This window comes from Ceratotherium simum, chromosome 25 (assembly GCF_057802395.1).
Source record: "Ceratotherium simum simum isolate JZ-2026a chromosome 25, ASM5780239v1, whole genome shotgun sequence".
NCBI classification, from domain to species: Eukaryota; Metazoa; Chordata; class Mammalia; order Perissodactyla; family Rhinocerotidae; genus Ceratotherium; species Ceratotherium simum.
This window is the reverse complement of record NC_141924.1, coordinates 17,641,926-17,660,095: the sequence shown is the minus strand read 5'-3', so window position 1 is coordinate 17,660,095 and position 18,170 is coordinate 17,641,926. Positions and strand designations below refer to the sequence as shown.

General features: G+C 43.9%; 1 protein-coding gene and 1 long non-coding RNA gene across 4 annotated transcripts in view; one reads left to right on the top strand and one right to left on the bottom strand.

Annotated features, from left to right (window-relative positions):
* The window catches only part of LOC147913739 (uncharacterized), a 103,541-nt gene that overhangs the window by 1,158 nt on the left and 84,213 nt on the right, over positions 1-18,170 (bottom strand). The window contains exon 2 of the long non-coding RNA XR_015556364.1: positions 13,327-13,447. This is a non-coding gene — a long non-coding RNA (uncharacterized LOC147913739). The remainder of the gene's footprint in view (positions 1-13,326; positions 13,448-18,170) is intronic.
* The window catches only part of RFX4 (regulatory factor X4), a 139,754-nt gene that overhangs the window by 49,299 nt on the left and 72,285 nt on the right, over positions 1-18,170 (top strand). For 2 of the 3 annotated variants that reach the window (XM_087448997.1, XM_087448996.1), the window contains exon 5: positions 14,770-14,831. In XM_087448997.1, the coding sequence (XP_087305123.1) occupies positions 14,770-14,831 (62 nt within the window). Of the gene's footprint in view, positions 1-14,769; positions 14,832-17,246; positions 17,342-18,170 lie in introns of those variants that run through there. The other variant, XM_004418063.3, reaches the window with a different exon arrangement.

Sequence of the window (18,170 nt, the reverse complement as noted above, 5' to 3'; positions counted from 1 at the left end):
TTCTGCTCTTCCCTGACCTTCCCCTCCTGCTGCTGGTGCCTCCAGGCTTCTCAGGTTGAGAAAAAATACTTCCAAAATGATGACCCTAGTTCTCCAGCAAAAGCAGTAAAATAAATATTTAGAGAACAACAGCATTGTAAACTGACACAAATACCAGGTCACAGGGATCAGAATTGGCCTACACATGACATCATACCCAGCTAAATTGCCCAGGATTATTAATAGACAGTCTTTTTAACAGATGGTAGAGATGTCTAGCTATGTCTAATTATGAATGCAGCATTCACAGATTTCTCATAAAATTAATAAAAATCACAAACTCTTACATAGGGCTTTCTATGTACCTGGCATTGCTCTAAGCACTTTACGTATATCAGCCTCATCTAATTCTCCAAACAACTCTGTGAGGTAGGAACTGTTATTATCCCCATTTCATAGATGAGTCAACTGAGTCTCAGTGAACTTATGTAATTTGCCCAAGGTCACACATCCAATAAGTGGTGGATTCAGGATGTGAACCGGGAGGTCTGGCTCCAGAGTCCATGCACTTAACCATCTCATTTACACTGAGAAAGTTATTTTGGCGGTAGTGTGGGTATGTGTGGAGGACAAAACAGTTGTCCTTTTGACTTTGGTGTAGTCTTTAGCAGTCACCTGGCAACCCCCTAGATGACAGGAATTTGGGAGTGAAGTCTGGGCCTCTCTGTCTCTCAGCGGTCAAGTGCCCCAGTCATTGCAGTTGAGACATGCCCCCTCAGATATTCCCCCCGGGGTGTTCCAGGACTGTGGACTCCCCTGCCAGTATTTCTCATGCCCCTTCCTCCCTCAACACTTGGGTTCACCCATTTATTCGATATTCAGTTGTCTGGTTCTCCTGTGGACCCAGCCCTGTGCAGGGAGATGGAATACGGAGTGAAGAAGACAGTCGGGCCTCAAGGGGAGGGGGCTGCAAAAGGGGCATCTGCACATGAGCAGCTGAGAAACAAGATGGCAGATGTGCCTCTCGAGCTGGAACACCCAAGACTGGGGGACACAGAGGAGGAAACCGCTGCCCCTTAGCGGGGGAGGGCGAGGGGCACCCTGAGAACCAGGTTTATCCCAGGAAACCCCCAGGTACCCAAGACAATAGCCCCCCCTTATCCACGGTTTCACTTTCCGCGGTTTCCCGCTGTCAAATGCCGTCTGAAAATATTAAATGGAAAATTCCAGAAGTAACTCGTAAGTTTTAAATTGCACTCCATTTTGAGTAGCCAAATGTGATGAAGTAGTGATGAAATCTTGCGCCATCCTGCCTCTGGGATGGGCATCATCCATTTGTCCAGCGTATCCATGCTGTATACTGTATTCCCATTAGTTACTTAGTAACCCTCTTGGTTATTAACTGTCATGGTATCGATTGCTTGTGTTCAGGTAACTCTTACTTTACTTAATAATGGCCCCAAAGCATAAGAGTCGTGATGCTGGCAATTCGGATATGCCAGAGAGAAGTTACTGTTGTTAACCTCTTACTGTGCCTAATTTATAAATTAAACTTTATCCTAGGTATGTATGTACAGGAAAAAACATAGTATATGTAGGGTTCAGTACTCTCCCCGGTTTCAGGCATCCACTGGGGTCTTGGAATGTTTCCCCTGCAGATAAGTGGAGACTACTGTATTATTTTCTCCCGACTCGCAGCCTTGCGAGATCCACGGAAGCTGAGGTGGGTGTTTTAGTTTCACCAAATACTTCTTCCTCCTGCTTTCCACTGGTCTTTTGGAAACTCTGAAACAAAAACTCCACCTGCACAAAGATGGAGCATCATGTTTAGCAACAAGCTAAGTCTTTTCAGAAAGAAAAACTGGGTCTCAGATTTCTGAGCAAAGAGAACATCTCTAACTTACACAGGGGTTGTTTTCCAAGCATTTGTAACATGCATGCCAGCAGAGGTTTAAAGGCCAAAGAATATCTTCTTCGCAAACATTTCTTGAGGGTCCCCCATGTGCTGTAGGCCAGGAGTTTCCCATAATGCCATATTTCGGGCCCTGAACTTGAGGATCTATCACTCTTACTCTCTGTGTGACCATGGACAGGTCCCTTTCCCTCTCTGAACCTCAGTCCCTCCATCTATCAAATGAGGAAGTTAGTCTACAAACTTATGAGGATCTTGACCATTTTAGCTGGGAATACTTTTCAACCAGAAATTGTAGTCATAGTAATGCTGACTCTGTGGCAGGCACTGGGCCGAGCCTCTGCATGCATTATCTCAGGTAATCCTCACACAGTCCTGTGAATTAGATGCTAGTTTTGTTCCCATTCAAAGATGAGATAGCTGACTCCAGGGCCACTGCAACCTTCTCTATGAAGTAAATCCTGGGTAGAAATCAGAAGGTGTATCAGTTAGGAAATAAGTTGGGGCTATGGGTAAAAGTGCCCCTCTCCATCCCCAAACAGTGGCTTAAATAAATGAGTGGTTTTACTTTTCTTTACATAAAATAAGTCTAAAAGAAGATAACCCAGTGCTGGTATGACAGCTTCTATAAGAACATCAGGGACCCAGGCTCCTTCTCTCTCTATGCTCTGCCATTCCCAGCAGATGGCTTCCAATTTCTAGGTAACCTCATGGTCCAAAGTGGCTGCTGGACAACAAAGGCTATATTCCAGGCAAGAAGTAGAGAAAAGGGAGTAAGGAGAGAAAGGTCAAAACTCCAGCTGAGTCAGCTCTCTTTAGGAGCTTCCTCAGAGCTCTGCCCAGTGATTTCCCCTACATCTCACTGGCTGCCCTTGGCTGTCAGGCAGGCAGGAAAATGTATTCCATTCCATTTCCATTGTTTACTGGAAAAAAAAAATTAGAGTTTGGTTAAGAAGGGAAAGGGGTAGGTGACTAGCCATCTTATCCACATCAGGGCATTTCAGACATCCATGTATCCTTTTTTTTTTTTTAATTGAGATATAATTGACATATAACATTGTATTAGTTTTAGGTGTACAACATAATGATTTGATACTTGTATATATTGCAAAATGATCACCACAATAAATCTAGTTAACATCCATCACCACATAGTTACAATTTTTTTTTCTTGTGATGAGAATTTTTAAGATCTACTCTCTTAGCAACTTCAAAAAATCCAAGACAGAATTGTTGACACTCTTGCATCAACAGAATTGTTGGTAGTCACTATTCTATACATTGCATCCCCAGGACTCATTTATCTTATAACTGGAAGTTTGTACCTTTTGACCCCGTTCGCCCATTTCACCCTCGTGTGTCCTTTTGTGTGTCACAACTATGAAATGGAACCCAGGATCCTGAAAGACTACAGAGTATACTCTCAAATTAAGAGCCCACGGGCAGCAACATAGGTGGTACAATGTGATCACGTAAGACCGCGTGAGGGTCACATGAGTCGTGGCCAGCAATTTGCTGAACTTGTCAGGAAGAGGCAGATTCATGGACAAGCACTAGACAGCCATGACATAGTGTAATTTGAATATGTGGAGAGGCCATTTAGCCTCCCAAATACTCCTCACGCAAAGGCATGCTGATGTCTCAAATTCCTCAATTCCTTTTATTTAAGTCTGTAAAAATGCAACTACAACAGGACAGGATAATGCATTAACACTTATCAGTTACTAACACCTCCATATAAATCAGTTTAATCCATTAAGGGGATTAGAGATCTGTTGGTGTGCCCCCTCATTTTCCAGATGAGGAAATTAAGAGTCAGAGGGATTGAGTGGTTTTCCCAAGGTCATACGTTTTGCGGGAGGGCTGGATCTGAGGCAGGGCGAGGGAGAGCACTGGATGCGCTGTGGGGCAGGAACAACAGTAAGAGGGAGGGAGACTGGAGAAAGGGAAGCTGGGGCGTCAGATGTACTTGTATGAATTGAATTTATTAATATCCTGCCTTTTCTCCATGAGGACTTGAAGTAATTGGCAGTTTGAGCTGTGGGTGGCTCTTCCTTGAATATTTGTCTCCTTCCTCCCTGCCAGCCATGCTTCAGCAATGCAAAAAAATGCCAAGTATGTTCTGGGACCTGTGTGTCTGGCAGCCGCATATACCTGGACCGAGACGAGGCTAAAGATTCCTCCTGTTTTACGTGACTCTCCTCTTCCTTGAGACTCCTTACAATCCACCTGACCCGGAGTCACTTGCGCACCCATGGTGGGGCACAGAGGGAGATAAAGGTGCTCTTGAAGCATCGTTAGGATCCTTCAAGGGATGGTCTTTTTCCAGTTTTCAAAGGAAAACAATTAAGTACATGGATAGAATTTCCTTCTACTTTAAATTCTTGCATATGTTTTCCTTAACCTTTAGTGTCTGCTGTGGAGTGTCCACATCAGAATGTCTGATTTCACACCAGATTCTGGATTTTGTTATTTCAGGTGTCTTGAGAGCTGTGCAGTGTAAAAGCTCAAAAATCACATTGAGTTTGAATCCCGTCTCCACCGTTTCCCAGCTGTGTGAGCTCAGGTGATTTCTTAATAGCTCTGGGCCTCCGTTTCCTCATCTGTGAAATAGGAAAACGATAGCAACCACCTGGAGAATTGTTGAGATAATGACTGTTAAAAGGGCTTCCCTAGCACTGTGCCTGGTAAATATAAACACTCAATGCACCTTAGCTGTAACTATGATTTCAGTTTACCCTAGCAACATTTCATGGCTTTAATACATCGTGTTTTTAATATATCATCAGTAATATATCAATGTTTCAACCCTTCTAGCTGCTCTTCCTGCCGAACAATTTTGAGAATAATTGTTCTAAAAATTTCCTGCATCGCACACGTGCTGCCATCACCACCCTCACCCTCTCTTATTATCATCTTCAGAATTATTCTATTTTTGACTTAACCTGTATCTTATGTAACTCATCTCATTCTAGCTAATTGGGTGTGTGATGACTGTCTTTTCTTACACTCACACACGTGACACATCCTCCAGTCAGCCTAAGGACAATACTGGGCTCACATAAGGATTTTTGGACTTCTTAGAATTGTCATCCATGCTACCCCTCAATGGGTAAGAGATTAACTATTACGTTTTTAGTCCTGGGGGTTTTCACAGAATCCTTCATCAATCCATATGCATGATTTGAAATTCCATTTGTGTCTCATTGCACTAAGTATGAATTTCCTGTAAAATTTTTTGAAATTTCTCTTGGGGAATTTCCTGTGGAACCTGTAGCATTCTATCCCCTGAACCCCCAGTGCCTGGTACCCCGTAGGTAGTACAAAAAAAAAATTGTTGAGTGGATAGAGTTACATCAGCATAGTGAATTTACTCTGGTGAACACCCATTTCAAGATGGTAGCATTGAGGTAGGGTGTTTAAAAATCCATATTAATACCATCAGGCTTAATTATTTTTTCTTCTCTGTAAAAAGGGCTAGGTCTATTGTCAACAAAGAAAATGAGCACCCCACTTTCATTCAGACTTAAAGTTGTGACAATTAGAATCCCTTTAATCAACCTCTTTCCTTAATCATTTCTCTCTCTTGTTCAAAAAATTGTTGTTTTTTAAGAAAAGGCATAAGACTTCTACAATACATGGTTATAAAACAGCAACTTGTCATTGTACTGAATTTCTAATTTCTTGCTGTTTGAAAAGCCCCTATCTTTCTCCATACTCAAATGACCTCTGAAGTAAGACCCACAGCTCTTATTTCTTAACTGTTATTAGCTCTTATTTTTAAATTGTTTTAAACATACGTGACTCTTTACATACACATGAGTTTGTCTCCTTCAAAGTGTGGGAGGATATGCCTTTATTCCATTACATTGGAACTTCTTTTGGACCAGTTCTCCTTGGTGGCAAATCTTTGCCTACTGAGGGTGGACTGAATTTTTGGAAACAGCCAAAAGCCTTTTTTCAGAGCTGTCCCTGATGACTAAGTTTGGAGATTAAGCTGGATCAAGACCATCTGACTTGGGGTCAGAATCCAACAAAGCCCATCTGTGGAGTAATGAGACTGAGTGGCTTTCCTGTGTGACTCTTAGGGTGTCTCTTGAGGCAACACCTAGAGAGGACATCGAAGGTTTCATGCACAGTTAGTGGACACCTTGCTGGCTCCTGTAGGTGATCAGGCAAAGTGAAGAAAAGGAGAGACAGCAGAACCAGATTCCTGCTTCTTTCACTGGCTGGAGTCTGTGAATCGGAGCAGCCTTGAATCGCCATAGATCCCAGTTTCTCATCTGTGAAATGGGGATCATCATGCTCTCCTCTAGTGTTGTTTTTAGGATAAAATTTAATACCGAGCGTAAAACACCTCATCTAGTGCATGGTGCCCATTGATGCTCAGTGGGTGTCAGTTTCTCTGCTCATTCTTTCCCATCCTTATCTTAAAGGAGGGCAGAGGTTTGAATATGCCATTTCCAGGAACATTTGCCTAAAACTCATTCATGTTTCTTAACAACTGCACCCACAAAATTATGTCGGGATAGCCCGCATGCTGAGTTTCCTTCCACCTGGAGCCATGCGTAGTTGTCTGGGGAGAAGGACGGATGGATGGTGGAGATGAGTAACATCACCACCACCACCAGAAAAGAATTCCAGCAGCTCCAGAGAGTAGCTGTCCAGAGCCTCTCTGCTTCCCACCCCCAGCCCTGTGGAGCCCCCAGCCCTGTCCACCCAGGCTGAAAGAGAGAAGGGTGGGATCCGCGAGTAATTAAAGGGCATTTGGAAGGCCGGGGTGTTGCGGAATGTTAGATCAGTAGCTAGAACAGCGTGTGGTGTTCCTTAGGCAGGCTTCATTGGATCCACACAAAAAGAGAAAGGGGGGCTGCCTGCCGTCTGCTCATTTATCAAACAGCGAAGCTCCACTTTCACAGCTCCACAAAAGTGTTTGACTGTTTGCTGAGTCTTGCTCCAGAAATTAAAAGCTGAACAGCCTTAGCGGGCCTGAACCAACCCTACATTTTGAGACTCAGACTAAATTGCGCCGGGCTTTCAGATTCAGGGACCAGTTGGTTATTTGGTGAAAGGAGAGGAGAATAATTTGTAATTTGCAGCCCATAAGAAACACTTAAAAGAAAAACAACAACAAAAGCAAACCCCCTTCCCACTGGTTTTTGTGGCGGCTGGAAGGAGGAGGTGCTGTCTGCAACGGCCCTTTCTTTGCTCGGAGTGGGAAAAGTCTTGACCTCCGTTTGGGCAGAATGTGATGGGGGACGGCGGCGCCTCTGCCCATCCCCCACCCCCAACTCTTAACAAACTTCCTCTCCTCCTAGTTCTTTATTTGAAATTACCTCTCTTTTTGGGGGAGGAGGAGAGGATTTGGCCATCAAATATGTTTAGATAAAAAGTATTTTCACAAACAGAACTAAATATTCTGACCACACAAATATTTTGCTTGGGAGACGGTAATATACCACACAGCCTGAAAATTGGGTTGGATGAGGATCCTCTGGAAATCCTTCAAAGGATGGAAGTTGGAGTGCTAACTGTGTCCACGAAGAGAATGTGCCAGAAAAGAACAATGACTAGCGGAAGACATAATAAGGGCGGCAGAGAGAGGTGTTAGTAGATGTGGACCCCCTCCCTCGCAGCCAGTCACTCTTCTCCTCCTGCCCAGCCAAACAAAGTCCACTGAGGTGGCGCTCCTGCCCGTCTCCTGGCTGACGACGGTGTCCGCTCCCTAACTCCCCTGAGCCTGCAGCAAGCCTGTGGGATAAGCTGAGCAAGTGTTAGTATTCCCATTTTATAGAGGAAGAAACCTGATGCTCAAATGAAAGAAAGAGAAAAAGGTCTTATTTGACTTTTCAATTTGGCATATTCTTTAAAAGCAATAATACTCTTCTACACTTCATGGAAAGCAACTTGACACTATGTCTTGAGAACCTTGAAGTGTTTCTCCCCTTCGATCAAGCAGCTCCACCTCCTATTAGGAGGAGGGAAAAAAACCACACAAAATGTCAGCAATAAAAATAAAAATCATTATGCAAAAGGTATTGTTTATAGCATTGTTTATATTAACACAACACCGGAAACAATTTCAATGGCCAACAAAGGAGGAACGATTCTTTCATTCTTTCTTTCATTTATTGAATCAATGAATTAATGTACTGAGCTGTAGTATCTCCTGCCTGGACTACTGTGGTGGCCCTCTGACTACTCTCCCTGCTCCCACCCTTGCCCCCTACAGTCAGTTCTCCATACAGCAGCCAGAGTGATCCTTTTGAAAGGTAAGTTAGATCTTTTTCCCCACTTCCCTGCTTAAAGCCCTCTAAAGTCTTCCTGTCTCATTCAGAGTAAAAGCAGAACTGCTTACAATGGCCTATAAGGCCCTACATGAACCACGCTCCATCAACCGCTCCCGGCCTCCCGACCTCATCTTCTACTACTCTCCTGAGCACTCGCTCTGCTCCAGCCACATTGGCCTCCTTGCACTTCCTAAAACATGTCAAACAAGCTCCCACCCCCAGGGCCTTTGCACTGGCTGTTCCCTCTGCTTGCAACTTTTTTCCCCCAGATGCCCACAAGGATTATTCCTTCACTTCCTTCAGGTCACCAAATGCCACATTATCACTGAGTCCTTATCACTCTAAATTAAATAACATTTATTCCCTTACCCTGCTTTTTTCCCCCTCTCTGTAGCATTGATCTGATCTAAGATATATTGACTTTTTTACCAATTTATTTTTGGTCTTCTCCCACTAGAATGTAAGCTTCCTAAACAAAGGCTGTTTCTGTTTTTCTCAGTGTTATATCCCTCAGTGCCTAGCAAAATGCCTGGCTTATAATAGGAGCTCAATAAATATTTGTTGTAGAATGAATCCAAGCTATGTACTATCAGGCAACCTATTATGGTTATTGAGGCTGCAGGTTGTCAAACATGAGGAAGAGTAGTAGAAAATGAGGCTGGAGATCCAGTTCATGTAGAGTCTCGTAGACCTAGGCAAGGACTCTGTAGATTTGAGTAGACCACTGACTAGATATGAAGATATTTATCTATGGACCATATAACTATGGTCACTTAAACCAAACAAGTGGCCCAAGGAAGATTCGGGGAGGAAATAAGGTGCAAGCTAAGATTTGAAGGATGAGTAGACATTAGGCAGACAAAGGGAAGAGTGTTCCGGAAAATGAGAACAGCCTATGGGAAAGGCCAGACTAAGAGAACATAGTGTGTTCATGAAACTTGAAAGAAGTTCCATGTGGCTGGAGCTTGGGGCCTGGGAGAGGAGGAGGGGGAGATGTGAGCTGCAATGAAAGCAGGAACTGGTGGGTTTGGGTTTAGAGGCTTCATGGAGACGTGGTTGTGGTGGGGCATGACTGGATGCAGGGGCAATGACGAGAGCATTGCAACAATCCAGGCTTGAGATCATGGCCATGGGACTGGTGGAGATGGGAAGATGTGGATAGAGTCAGGATATGTTCAAGATGGAGGAAGGAGGGAACTTGGTAACAGATTGGAAGTGGCAGGTGCAATCATGGTTTGGAGAAGGAAGAGCTCTCACCTGGTCAGGGAATCAGGAAGGGCTTCGTGGAGGGGTGGTATACATGCTGGGTGGGTAGTGTACATGCTGGGTGGGTGGGGTTTGAGGGCACAAGTGGTGAGGAGGCAGAAAGAGTTGCAGGTAGAAGGTGCAGAGGCATGGAGCCCAGAAGCCAGGAAGCATTCAGAGAATTGATTGACACCAAGTAGTCTGATCTGGATGGAGCTCAGGCTCACATAAAGAAATTTTGAGAGAAAAGGGTGGAAGCAAAGAGTGGAGTTGCACAGTGATGTCTGAGCTCCAGGCAATGGAGCCTCTGCTGGGTCAGCTGGCCATGGAGAATTGTCAGAGGCTTCTGAGTAGACAGGTAATAATCTGGATTGTTCCTCAGTAAATCCACCTGGGGACCCCAATTATCCAAACAGAATGACTTTTGCTTACTTAGTATTTTCATTAAATAGGAGAAGTGTTTAATTTCTAGATTTCCACTTTACTGGATGTAGGTAGATTTAATCTAAGAGGAGACACTGGGCTGCCTGCTGATGTCACAGTCCTCTCAGCTGTTTCCCACTTTCCCTATCATATTTAGGGGCAGGGATCTCAGATCCTGTTCACAGCAGAGGCCACCAGAACATTTCCAAGATGGTCAAAGTGAGGGGAATTGAAAAGAAATCTTCATTGAAAAGTAGATGGGAACAAAAATAATTTCATTCCACAGACACACCTAACATGTGTAAATGAAGAAATATGACATAAAAGAAAGAAAAGTTGCTGTTAGAAAAAGGAATGAGGGGCTTTGGGGCACTTTCATTCATCCGGAAGCAATAGCACTGTTGTGGTGGAGTGTCGAGTGAGACTGGGTACATTCAAATCCCAGGTCTGCATCCTGTGAGCTGTGTGGCTCCATGCGGGTCACTTAGCCTCTCCCAGCCTCAGGTTACTCATCTGTACAGAGGGAATAGCAGTGGAACCTGGCTTGTTGTAATGATTAACTGAGATAATACACGTACAGTGGTTGGCACAGTGCCTGAGCCAGGACTTGACCCCGAAGTCCGTGTGCTTAACCACTGTACACTCCTGCTTCCCAGCTCGCTAGGAAAACAGAGACGGGGGCATCTAAGGCTTCATAGGAAGGGTCACAGGGGAAGTGGAGAGGCTCAGAGAAAGAGAGGAATTCCTCAGGGGTGAGTGGGGGACAGCATGGGTTTGGCATTCCAGGCAGAGAGAGCAGCATGTGCCTGGAGCTCGGGGTGCATGTGGGAGAGAGGCTCGATTTGAGGCTGGGGCGTAGATCACAGAGGGCCTCATGGACCAGACTGAGGAGGCTGGATTTTTATCTAGTGTAGGTAGCAAGAAGACACCCAGTGTTTTCAACAAGGAAATGAAATGCTCATATTTGGATTTTAGAAAGATCCTGCTGGCAGGGCAGCCAGACGGGAAGCAAGGCAGCCAGTTAGGCGGATGTGTCTGTGGTCCAGGCGAGAGATTATGGGGGGCTAGGGCAGTGGCAGGGGCGTAGAGAGAAGTGGCTGGGTTCAGTAGATGTCTCGGGCAGAATCAACAGGACATGGGTTGTAGTGTCAGGAAGAGAGTGGAGTCTCTCCTGCTTCTGTCTTAGGTGACTCAGTGGAGGATGATGCTGGTCACAAAGATGGTAAAACTGCATGTATTGACCCCACATTATTCAAAAGGAATAAGTAAAACCCGTCAGCTAGAGGGGAAATCAGAGGTTATGTTGATTGGTGAACTCACAGGCCCCATTCCACGGCTTGATAATTCCTTGAGATCATAGTGCAAAGAATTACAAACACACCATTGTACGTTTTATTGCCTCATAGAGGTGGAACAAGTGGCTCCAGAAGGCCTGTCCTCATTTGCCAGTGGCTCTCTGGCACATCTCTAGAACAGAGTCTGTGGCCCCAGTACCTTAGCCAAGGGCCAGGCACTGCTGTTTGCTTTGTGGACATTGTGGGACACCATTTGGATCAACACTTAGGAAGATTTCAGAACTTTGCCCATTCTCTCAAATCAAGTAATAATAAAGCTTAGCAACCAAAAAAGAACAATGCTGCTTTTAAAAGTTGCCTACGTGTTGTTTGCAGGAAATAGGGAATGATTTATTTTTTAAAAAGAAAAACAACCACTATAACATTCTGATAGATCTTTGGTGCTTCTTTCAAGATTGTCTTGAACTTCCTTGGTCAATGAAGAATATTTGTAGTAAGAAAATCCTTCTCTATTTGCAAAAAAAGTTGATTTCATACACAAATGATATACAAACACCTTTTGTTCTACCCATGATCCTATCCTATCCTGACAAATATCCATTTTTATTTTTCCATATTCCCTTTCCATTCCTATATTTGTACAAAAATAAATTATAACCATACCCTAAATATAGTTTGATGTCTATTTCGTTTAATATTATATCATAAGTATTTTATGCATTATGAAAAAGTTTTTATCATTTTAATGTCTGCATAATATTCTATTGAGTATATATATATAATCATTTACTTAGCCAGTTCCATATCATTGGACATTTATGTTGTTTATGATTTTTCACTCTCTTAGTAGCCCTACACATAGCTTTTTCTTGTTTTAGATTATTTCCTTGGAATTAATAGATCAAAAAGTATGACTATTTTGTGGCTTTTGATATATATTGTAAAAATGCTTTTGGGAAGGGTTATACTAATACTCTGTGATTATTTCAATTTTACCACAATCTTGACAGCACTCAATGTTATCATTTTCAAAATGTCTGCTAATATCAGAGCATTAAACATGGTGCCTTATGTTGTGCTTATTGCAAAGGAGAAATTTCCCAGACTGAAATATAAAAAAAAAAATCTCTGCTTTTCCTAAGCAACTAGTATGTGCTTATCTTATAGGATACTGGGACTCTTGTAATTTTATTATTATTATTTTTTTCTTTGCTTGAGTAGGTAGAAGAGTCAGAACCCAAATCATAACCCACTTTTAATTAATGTGAAGAATCCTCTGGCTCCATCTTTATGCTTCCCATATTTTGCCTCCATCTCTGTTGGCAGATCTGTATCTGTTCAGGATTGTACCTTTGTGAACAAGCTGCTTCAAATCTTGGCTCTGAGACCAGTCATGTGATGAAAGTCTGGAGGGCGTACTTGGCCAGAGGTTAACATAAGTGGCCCAAGATGATGAGGCCACTAGACCTTGGTGTGGTCTTGGACGCATAATGGGACAGAGTGTTTAGAGAGCCCTGTCACTGACCCCTGGGTCAGACCCCATCCTGAATATTGCATTTTCCTCAGGTCACAACAGTTTGAGAGGGACATAGACAAAGTGAGAAGCCCATGTCCTTAGCTTACAGGAGTTAGGGTTAAAGAAACCAGGGATATGTCACCTATAAAGTGACACCCTTAAAGAATTCAGAGAATTATTACATCATTTTGTTCACTATCATCACTATAACATTTTAGAAGCCCTTTTAACTTCCAAAAGTGGTATCATGACATTATCTCATTAGATTCTCTAACCATCCTTGTGAGCTTTTTTCACCCATTTTCAGATGAGGAAATGCTGCCCCATCCATTCTCCACACTGGAGACGGTCAGCTTTCTAACACATAGAAATCATCAATGCTACCCATTCCAGATTCTTGATTTCTCTCTAACTTGTCCACTTCTTTCCATCCTGCTGATGCCAGTTTAGTTGAGGGCATCATCTTCTATTCCTCTGATTAGGGGAGGGCTACATAAGCCCCTGAGGCCCCAGACTCAGGCCTGGAAAGGTTAAATAGTATGTCCAAGTTCAAACAACTAACAAGGTCACAGTAAACGTTTGTTGAGTGAATGAGTGAATCAGTCAATGAGAGTATCAGTGTGGATGAAAGAGGGTGTGAATGGATCAGTAGAGATTCATCCCTACCTCTGAAAAACCACTCAATGTTCTTGTCCTACTGGTGGGAAATCAGCAACAGTGTCCTGTCTCGGGGAGGGCGGTACGCAGTCTTGCGCTCTCCGGCCATGCATGTCTGCTCGATGCTGTGCTAGAAGGGAAAGGAGTCCGGAAGAATTTGGTTAGATTTTAGGGAAAAGTTCCTGGAAGTAAAAGGGAATGAGTCATTAGGACAGTCTGTGGTAATAATGGGTGACATTTATTGAGCCCTTAGTAAGTGCCAGGTACTGTTGCAAATTTTTTACATACATTTACTTTTTAGATTTTCACAAAAATTCTCTAAGGTAGAGGTTATTATCATTCCCATTTTACAGATGAGGAAACTGGGTCATTTGAATGTGAAACAACTTGCCCAAGGGCCCCCAACTAACAAACGGCTGAGCTTGGATCTAAGCCAGGTAATCCAGCTCCAACGCCCTCGCACAGAACCCCTACACTGTCCTGTCTCTCCGCAAACATCATCCCTGTAAACGCCAAGGAGAGAGGTTGGTTGTGTTTTCACGGTGGCAGATGGCCCCTCCTCCCAGGTTTCTGGCAAATCCATGTGGTTGTCCTGGGCAACAGCAGTTACCACCCTCCACTCTACAGATGAGTAAGGACACCCTCGAGGGCAGGCATCTGGCTTGGTTCCTTCATTCAACAAATATGGATCGAGCTCTTCGCATGTGCCAAGCCCTGTGCCAGGTCCCCGCACTCGTGGAGCTGACGTTCAAGTGGGGGGAGACGTAAAATAAGAGTAAGAGGACAAGGCAACTTCAGAGAGTGCTCAGTGAGAAGAAGATATAAAGGGGGTCCACGGGACTCTGAGGGACTGCTTCTGCCGCTCTACATCGGCTGGGCAAAGGGACCTTGCCCAGAGGCCCAACTGTTGTAAGAGAGGGGGCCCATCTTGTGAAGATCTGGGTGAAATTGCACTCCAGGCAGAGGGAACTGCAGTACAAAGGCCCCCAGTGGGGAGCAAGCCTGGTGTGTTTCAGGAGTAGAAAAAAAAAGCCGGTGTGTCTGGATCTGGTGAGTAGGGGGTGAGAGTCTTAGGAGAGGAAGGCCAGGAGGTAAGCAGAGGCTGAGGGTGGGTTTTAGCTCCAGGGGCGATGGAAGCCATTGGAGGGCTTTAAGCAGGGGAGTGACACGTTCTAGATCAACTAGCTCTCTCCCTACATTGTGCGTAGGCGCCGTAAAGCACAGAGCGGCCAAATGAGACCCCCTCAGGATGCAGAGCCCCACACTCACTCCAGTGCTCCCCTCCTGCCTCCTCCGCACCAGCAGTCTTCTTCAGGGTCCCCATGGACTCCTAATAAGTCGTTGCAACCAAGGACATGTTTTCCTCCCTCCTTTAGAGTGCTGTTTGTAAATCTCAGTCGCTGTGCTCTGAGCTTTTCCTGATGGGTAACTGATTCTTGTGTTGACTTACAGATCATAAGGCAGCAGTTTCCTCAGTTAACCACCAGAAGACTCGGGACCCGAGGACAGTCAAAGTAAGCACCGACAGCCGTTCCACCCACAGAGCGCATGTCTCTGGGGCGTGAGTCGGGCCCGACCCAGGCCTTTCATCCTGAGCTCTGAATGCAGGCCTCGTGGGAAGTCTGTGCCTGGCTGGAGCATGGACAAGCTTTAGACAGTGGGGGGCCCCCTCTCCCAGAACCCTGAGAGAGGCTGCCCAAAAGCCCAGGGCCGTCTGGCCCAGATGCTTAAAGGAATCCAACTGTGTGCCACGCTGCCTTTAGCCATTTTTGTAAATAGTCTTGAGCATCATTTATAAGAGCATCTTGTGGCTTCTTGATCTTCAGGATACTTGGATTGTTTTGCTGAGCAAACTCTCTGCTCTCATAGTACCCTGTCAGCCAGAGGAGCAACCTGTACTAATCCCTGCAAGGAAGATGGGGCGGAAAGGTCCAGCCACACCATGTACACAGAGAATACTGCTTCCATCCGTCAGTTCTCTCAACCAACCAGCCAATGTTTGCTTCACACTTTCTGTGTGTCAGATATATGGTGCTAAGTCCTGAGAACACAGGAGTGAACAGGTCACTGCCCTCATGGAGCAGATATGATGGTGGGGAAGACAGACAAAAAAAGATAATCAGATTGTGACAAAGAGGGTAGTCGTGGAGAATAACAAAAGGGGAGTGGCCTCGTTTAGAAAGGGCAGCCCAGAAAGGCCCTTCTGAGGAAGTGACCTGAGGCATGAGAAGGATGTGTGAATGCCTGTCTCCTGGGTGTAAGTCAGTGGGAAGGGACTCTCTGCCTATGCTGCTCAGGCTTCACTAAAATCTGAATTTATAAGACTTGCCTCAAAGGTCTTTAAAAATTGTTAGACGTTAATAGGTATTCCATGAAAAAGGTCTGGTGGCCATGTAAGTTTGGTAAGCACTGAGTTCAATAGGTTCCTCTATGCAGGACTTCTCAGAACCTTTATTATGCTAATGTACATGGTGACTCCACTAGAGGGTGCCTTATTATGCAGCATTTCTAAACATTTTGACCATGTTGAGTAGCAGGTGAGCACACACTGACTTATGAAATACTGAAACTTTTTTTTAAAAAACCACCACCGTATAGGACTTATAGGACTTGTCTCTAAGGGTGTTTCAAAATCAGCAGGTCCAATACTATCCCCTCCCTCCCCCACCACCACCCCGCTCCTGCCATCCCTGAGCAGCACATTCCCATCCTTCTAAGATGGGAGTTAGGTAAAGAGTTAGGTAAAGAAAGTTAGGTAAAGAAAGTTAGATAAGAAAATGGTTGATAAACTAGGACAAACTCATTTTGGTAAAGTTTTGAAAATAATGACACTCATTTTTTTGTGTGGTCCAGAAGCTCTGAGGGCAATTTCCAAAAAGACTTACAGAAAATTTTTGAGCAAGGAACATTTTGGAATAAATTTATAATAATTTTTCAAGGTGACTACTCTGAAGAACAAATCTCATTTATAATGAGAAATTCTGGCATTTGTTTAAAAATGAGGTTTCAGCCTTGGTAAGATTATAGAGCACAAAAGCCAGATTCTTCCTTACTTGTTTGCTGATAAGCACTTTGGTTGGCACACACGGGCAATTCAAAATGTTGGTTGAGCAGATAAGTGAATGGATGGAACAATGTTGAATGAATGGAAATGAATTATTTTTCTCCAGCTCATGTTCCAATACATTGTTGCCCATTTCTCAGATCAAAAAGTAGAAATAGATAGTAAAGACAGGGAGTTAAGATAATAAATACAGAACAGAAAGGTTTCTCATCCTCTATAAACCTGGAGAAATTTTCCTCCTGTCTACATGTGTGAGCCTGTATTTGTTTTTTGTTTTCTTTTTCTTTAACCCAGAGATTGGCAAATTGGGCAATATCTTCTTTAAAAATTCGGTGTAATCAATTTCATTATATCCTCTCCATAAGGATCCTTCAAGGTTGGTCACACCTTCAAACCAATCAAAAGTTAATGAGAAGCTGCAGTCTCCAACCTGCCACTGGGCCTTATAGAGAAAATCTCTCAGCAACTTTGACAGAATAAATTTGGGGGGTGGCTAGTGGAGAAGGTGTTGCCATGCCCTACAGAACTGAAATAGAAAAACTGAGAAGTGATCAGAGCAATAGCTTCACTGTAGTTGCCGATTTTAGCAAGATGCACTCTGAATAATCAAGAAGTGGTCTGATCTGAACATGTTATTACTATCTTGATCTTAAGTAATTATAAAGGGGAACTTTGTAAAGTTAGGGAGGTGTGTCATAACTGCCTTCCCACCTGAAGGGCGCTTCTGGAGCAACGGAACCATCCCCTCCCCCCTGCCAGGGAGTGCCTTTGAGATGGAAAGGCAGTTATGACAGTTGGGAAGTAGAAGGCACAGAAGACAGAGATCAGCTCAACACAAACAGGAACTTTCTGGTACTGACCTAAGATGAACTGGGCTGCCTTCGGAGGGCCTGAGTTCTTCGTCCCAGGAGGCCTTCAGATAGAGCCAAGATGCCCGCTAAGCAGAAGTATCACAGAATGGTATCAGGAGTGAAGGGGGGCGGGAAGAGGGAAGGTCACATGTGCTTGTCTCTCCCCTCCCCGGGAAGCCTCTCCCATAACTCAAAATCCTTTCTCATTTGTGTTATTTTGTGACTATCACCCACCACATCTCCGTGAGTAGAAAAGAGTAGTTAATGTGTTGTACAGTGTTTCTAAAAGTGAGGTCCAGGAGTTATTTACATGAGTATTAGTAGTATGATTGTAAAAATCTACTCTAGACTTACTAAATCAACGTCTTTGGGGGTGGGGCCCAGGAGTTTGTATCTTAATATGTTTTGTAGGTGATTCTTATTAGTAGTAAAGTTTGAGAATCACTAGCTTAGTGGTTAAAAGCACTGTGGAGGTTCAAATCCTGCCTTTATAGCTTATTCACTTGGTCATCTTGAGTGTGTTACTTAAATTCTCTGGGCCTTAGTGTCCTAGTCTGTAAAATGGGGATAATAATTAGTTCTAGCCTCTTAGGGGTTTTATCTACCATTTACAATAGTAGATAATGACAGTCTCTCCAAGGATTGGGGATCATGGAACCATAAACATCCAAGTTTATAATACCACTGTGCAGGGTTTTCTGTTAGTGTAGCATAGTGGCTTTGTAGTCAAACAGACCTGTGTTCAAGATCCTGTTCTTCCTCTCAACGGCTGTATGACCTTGAGCAAATGATTGAAGCTTTCTTGCCTCCATTTTCTCATCTGTGGAAAGACTAATAATCCCCATTTCATAGGATTATTTTACCAATTAATGTGTGTAAAGCACTTTGCAAAGTGCCAGGCACACAGCAAGTGCTCAATAGACTGTAGCTAAAATCCA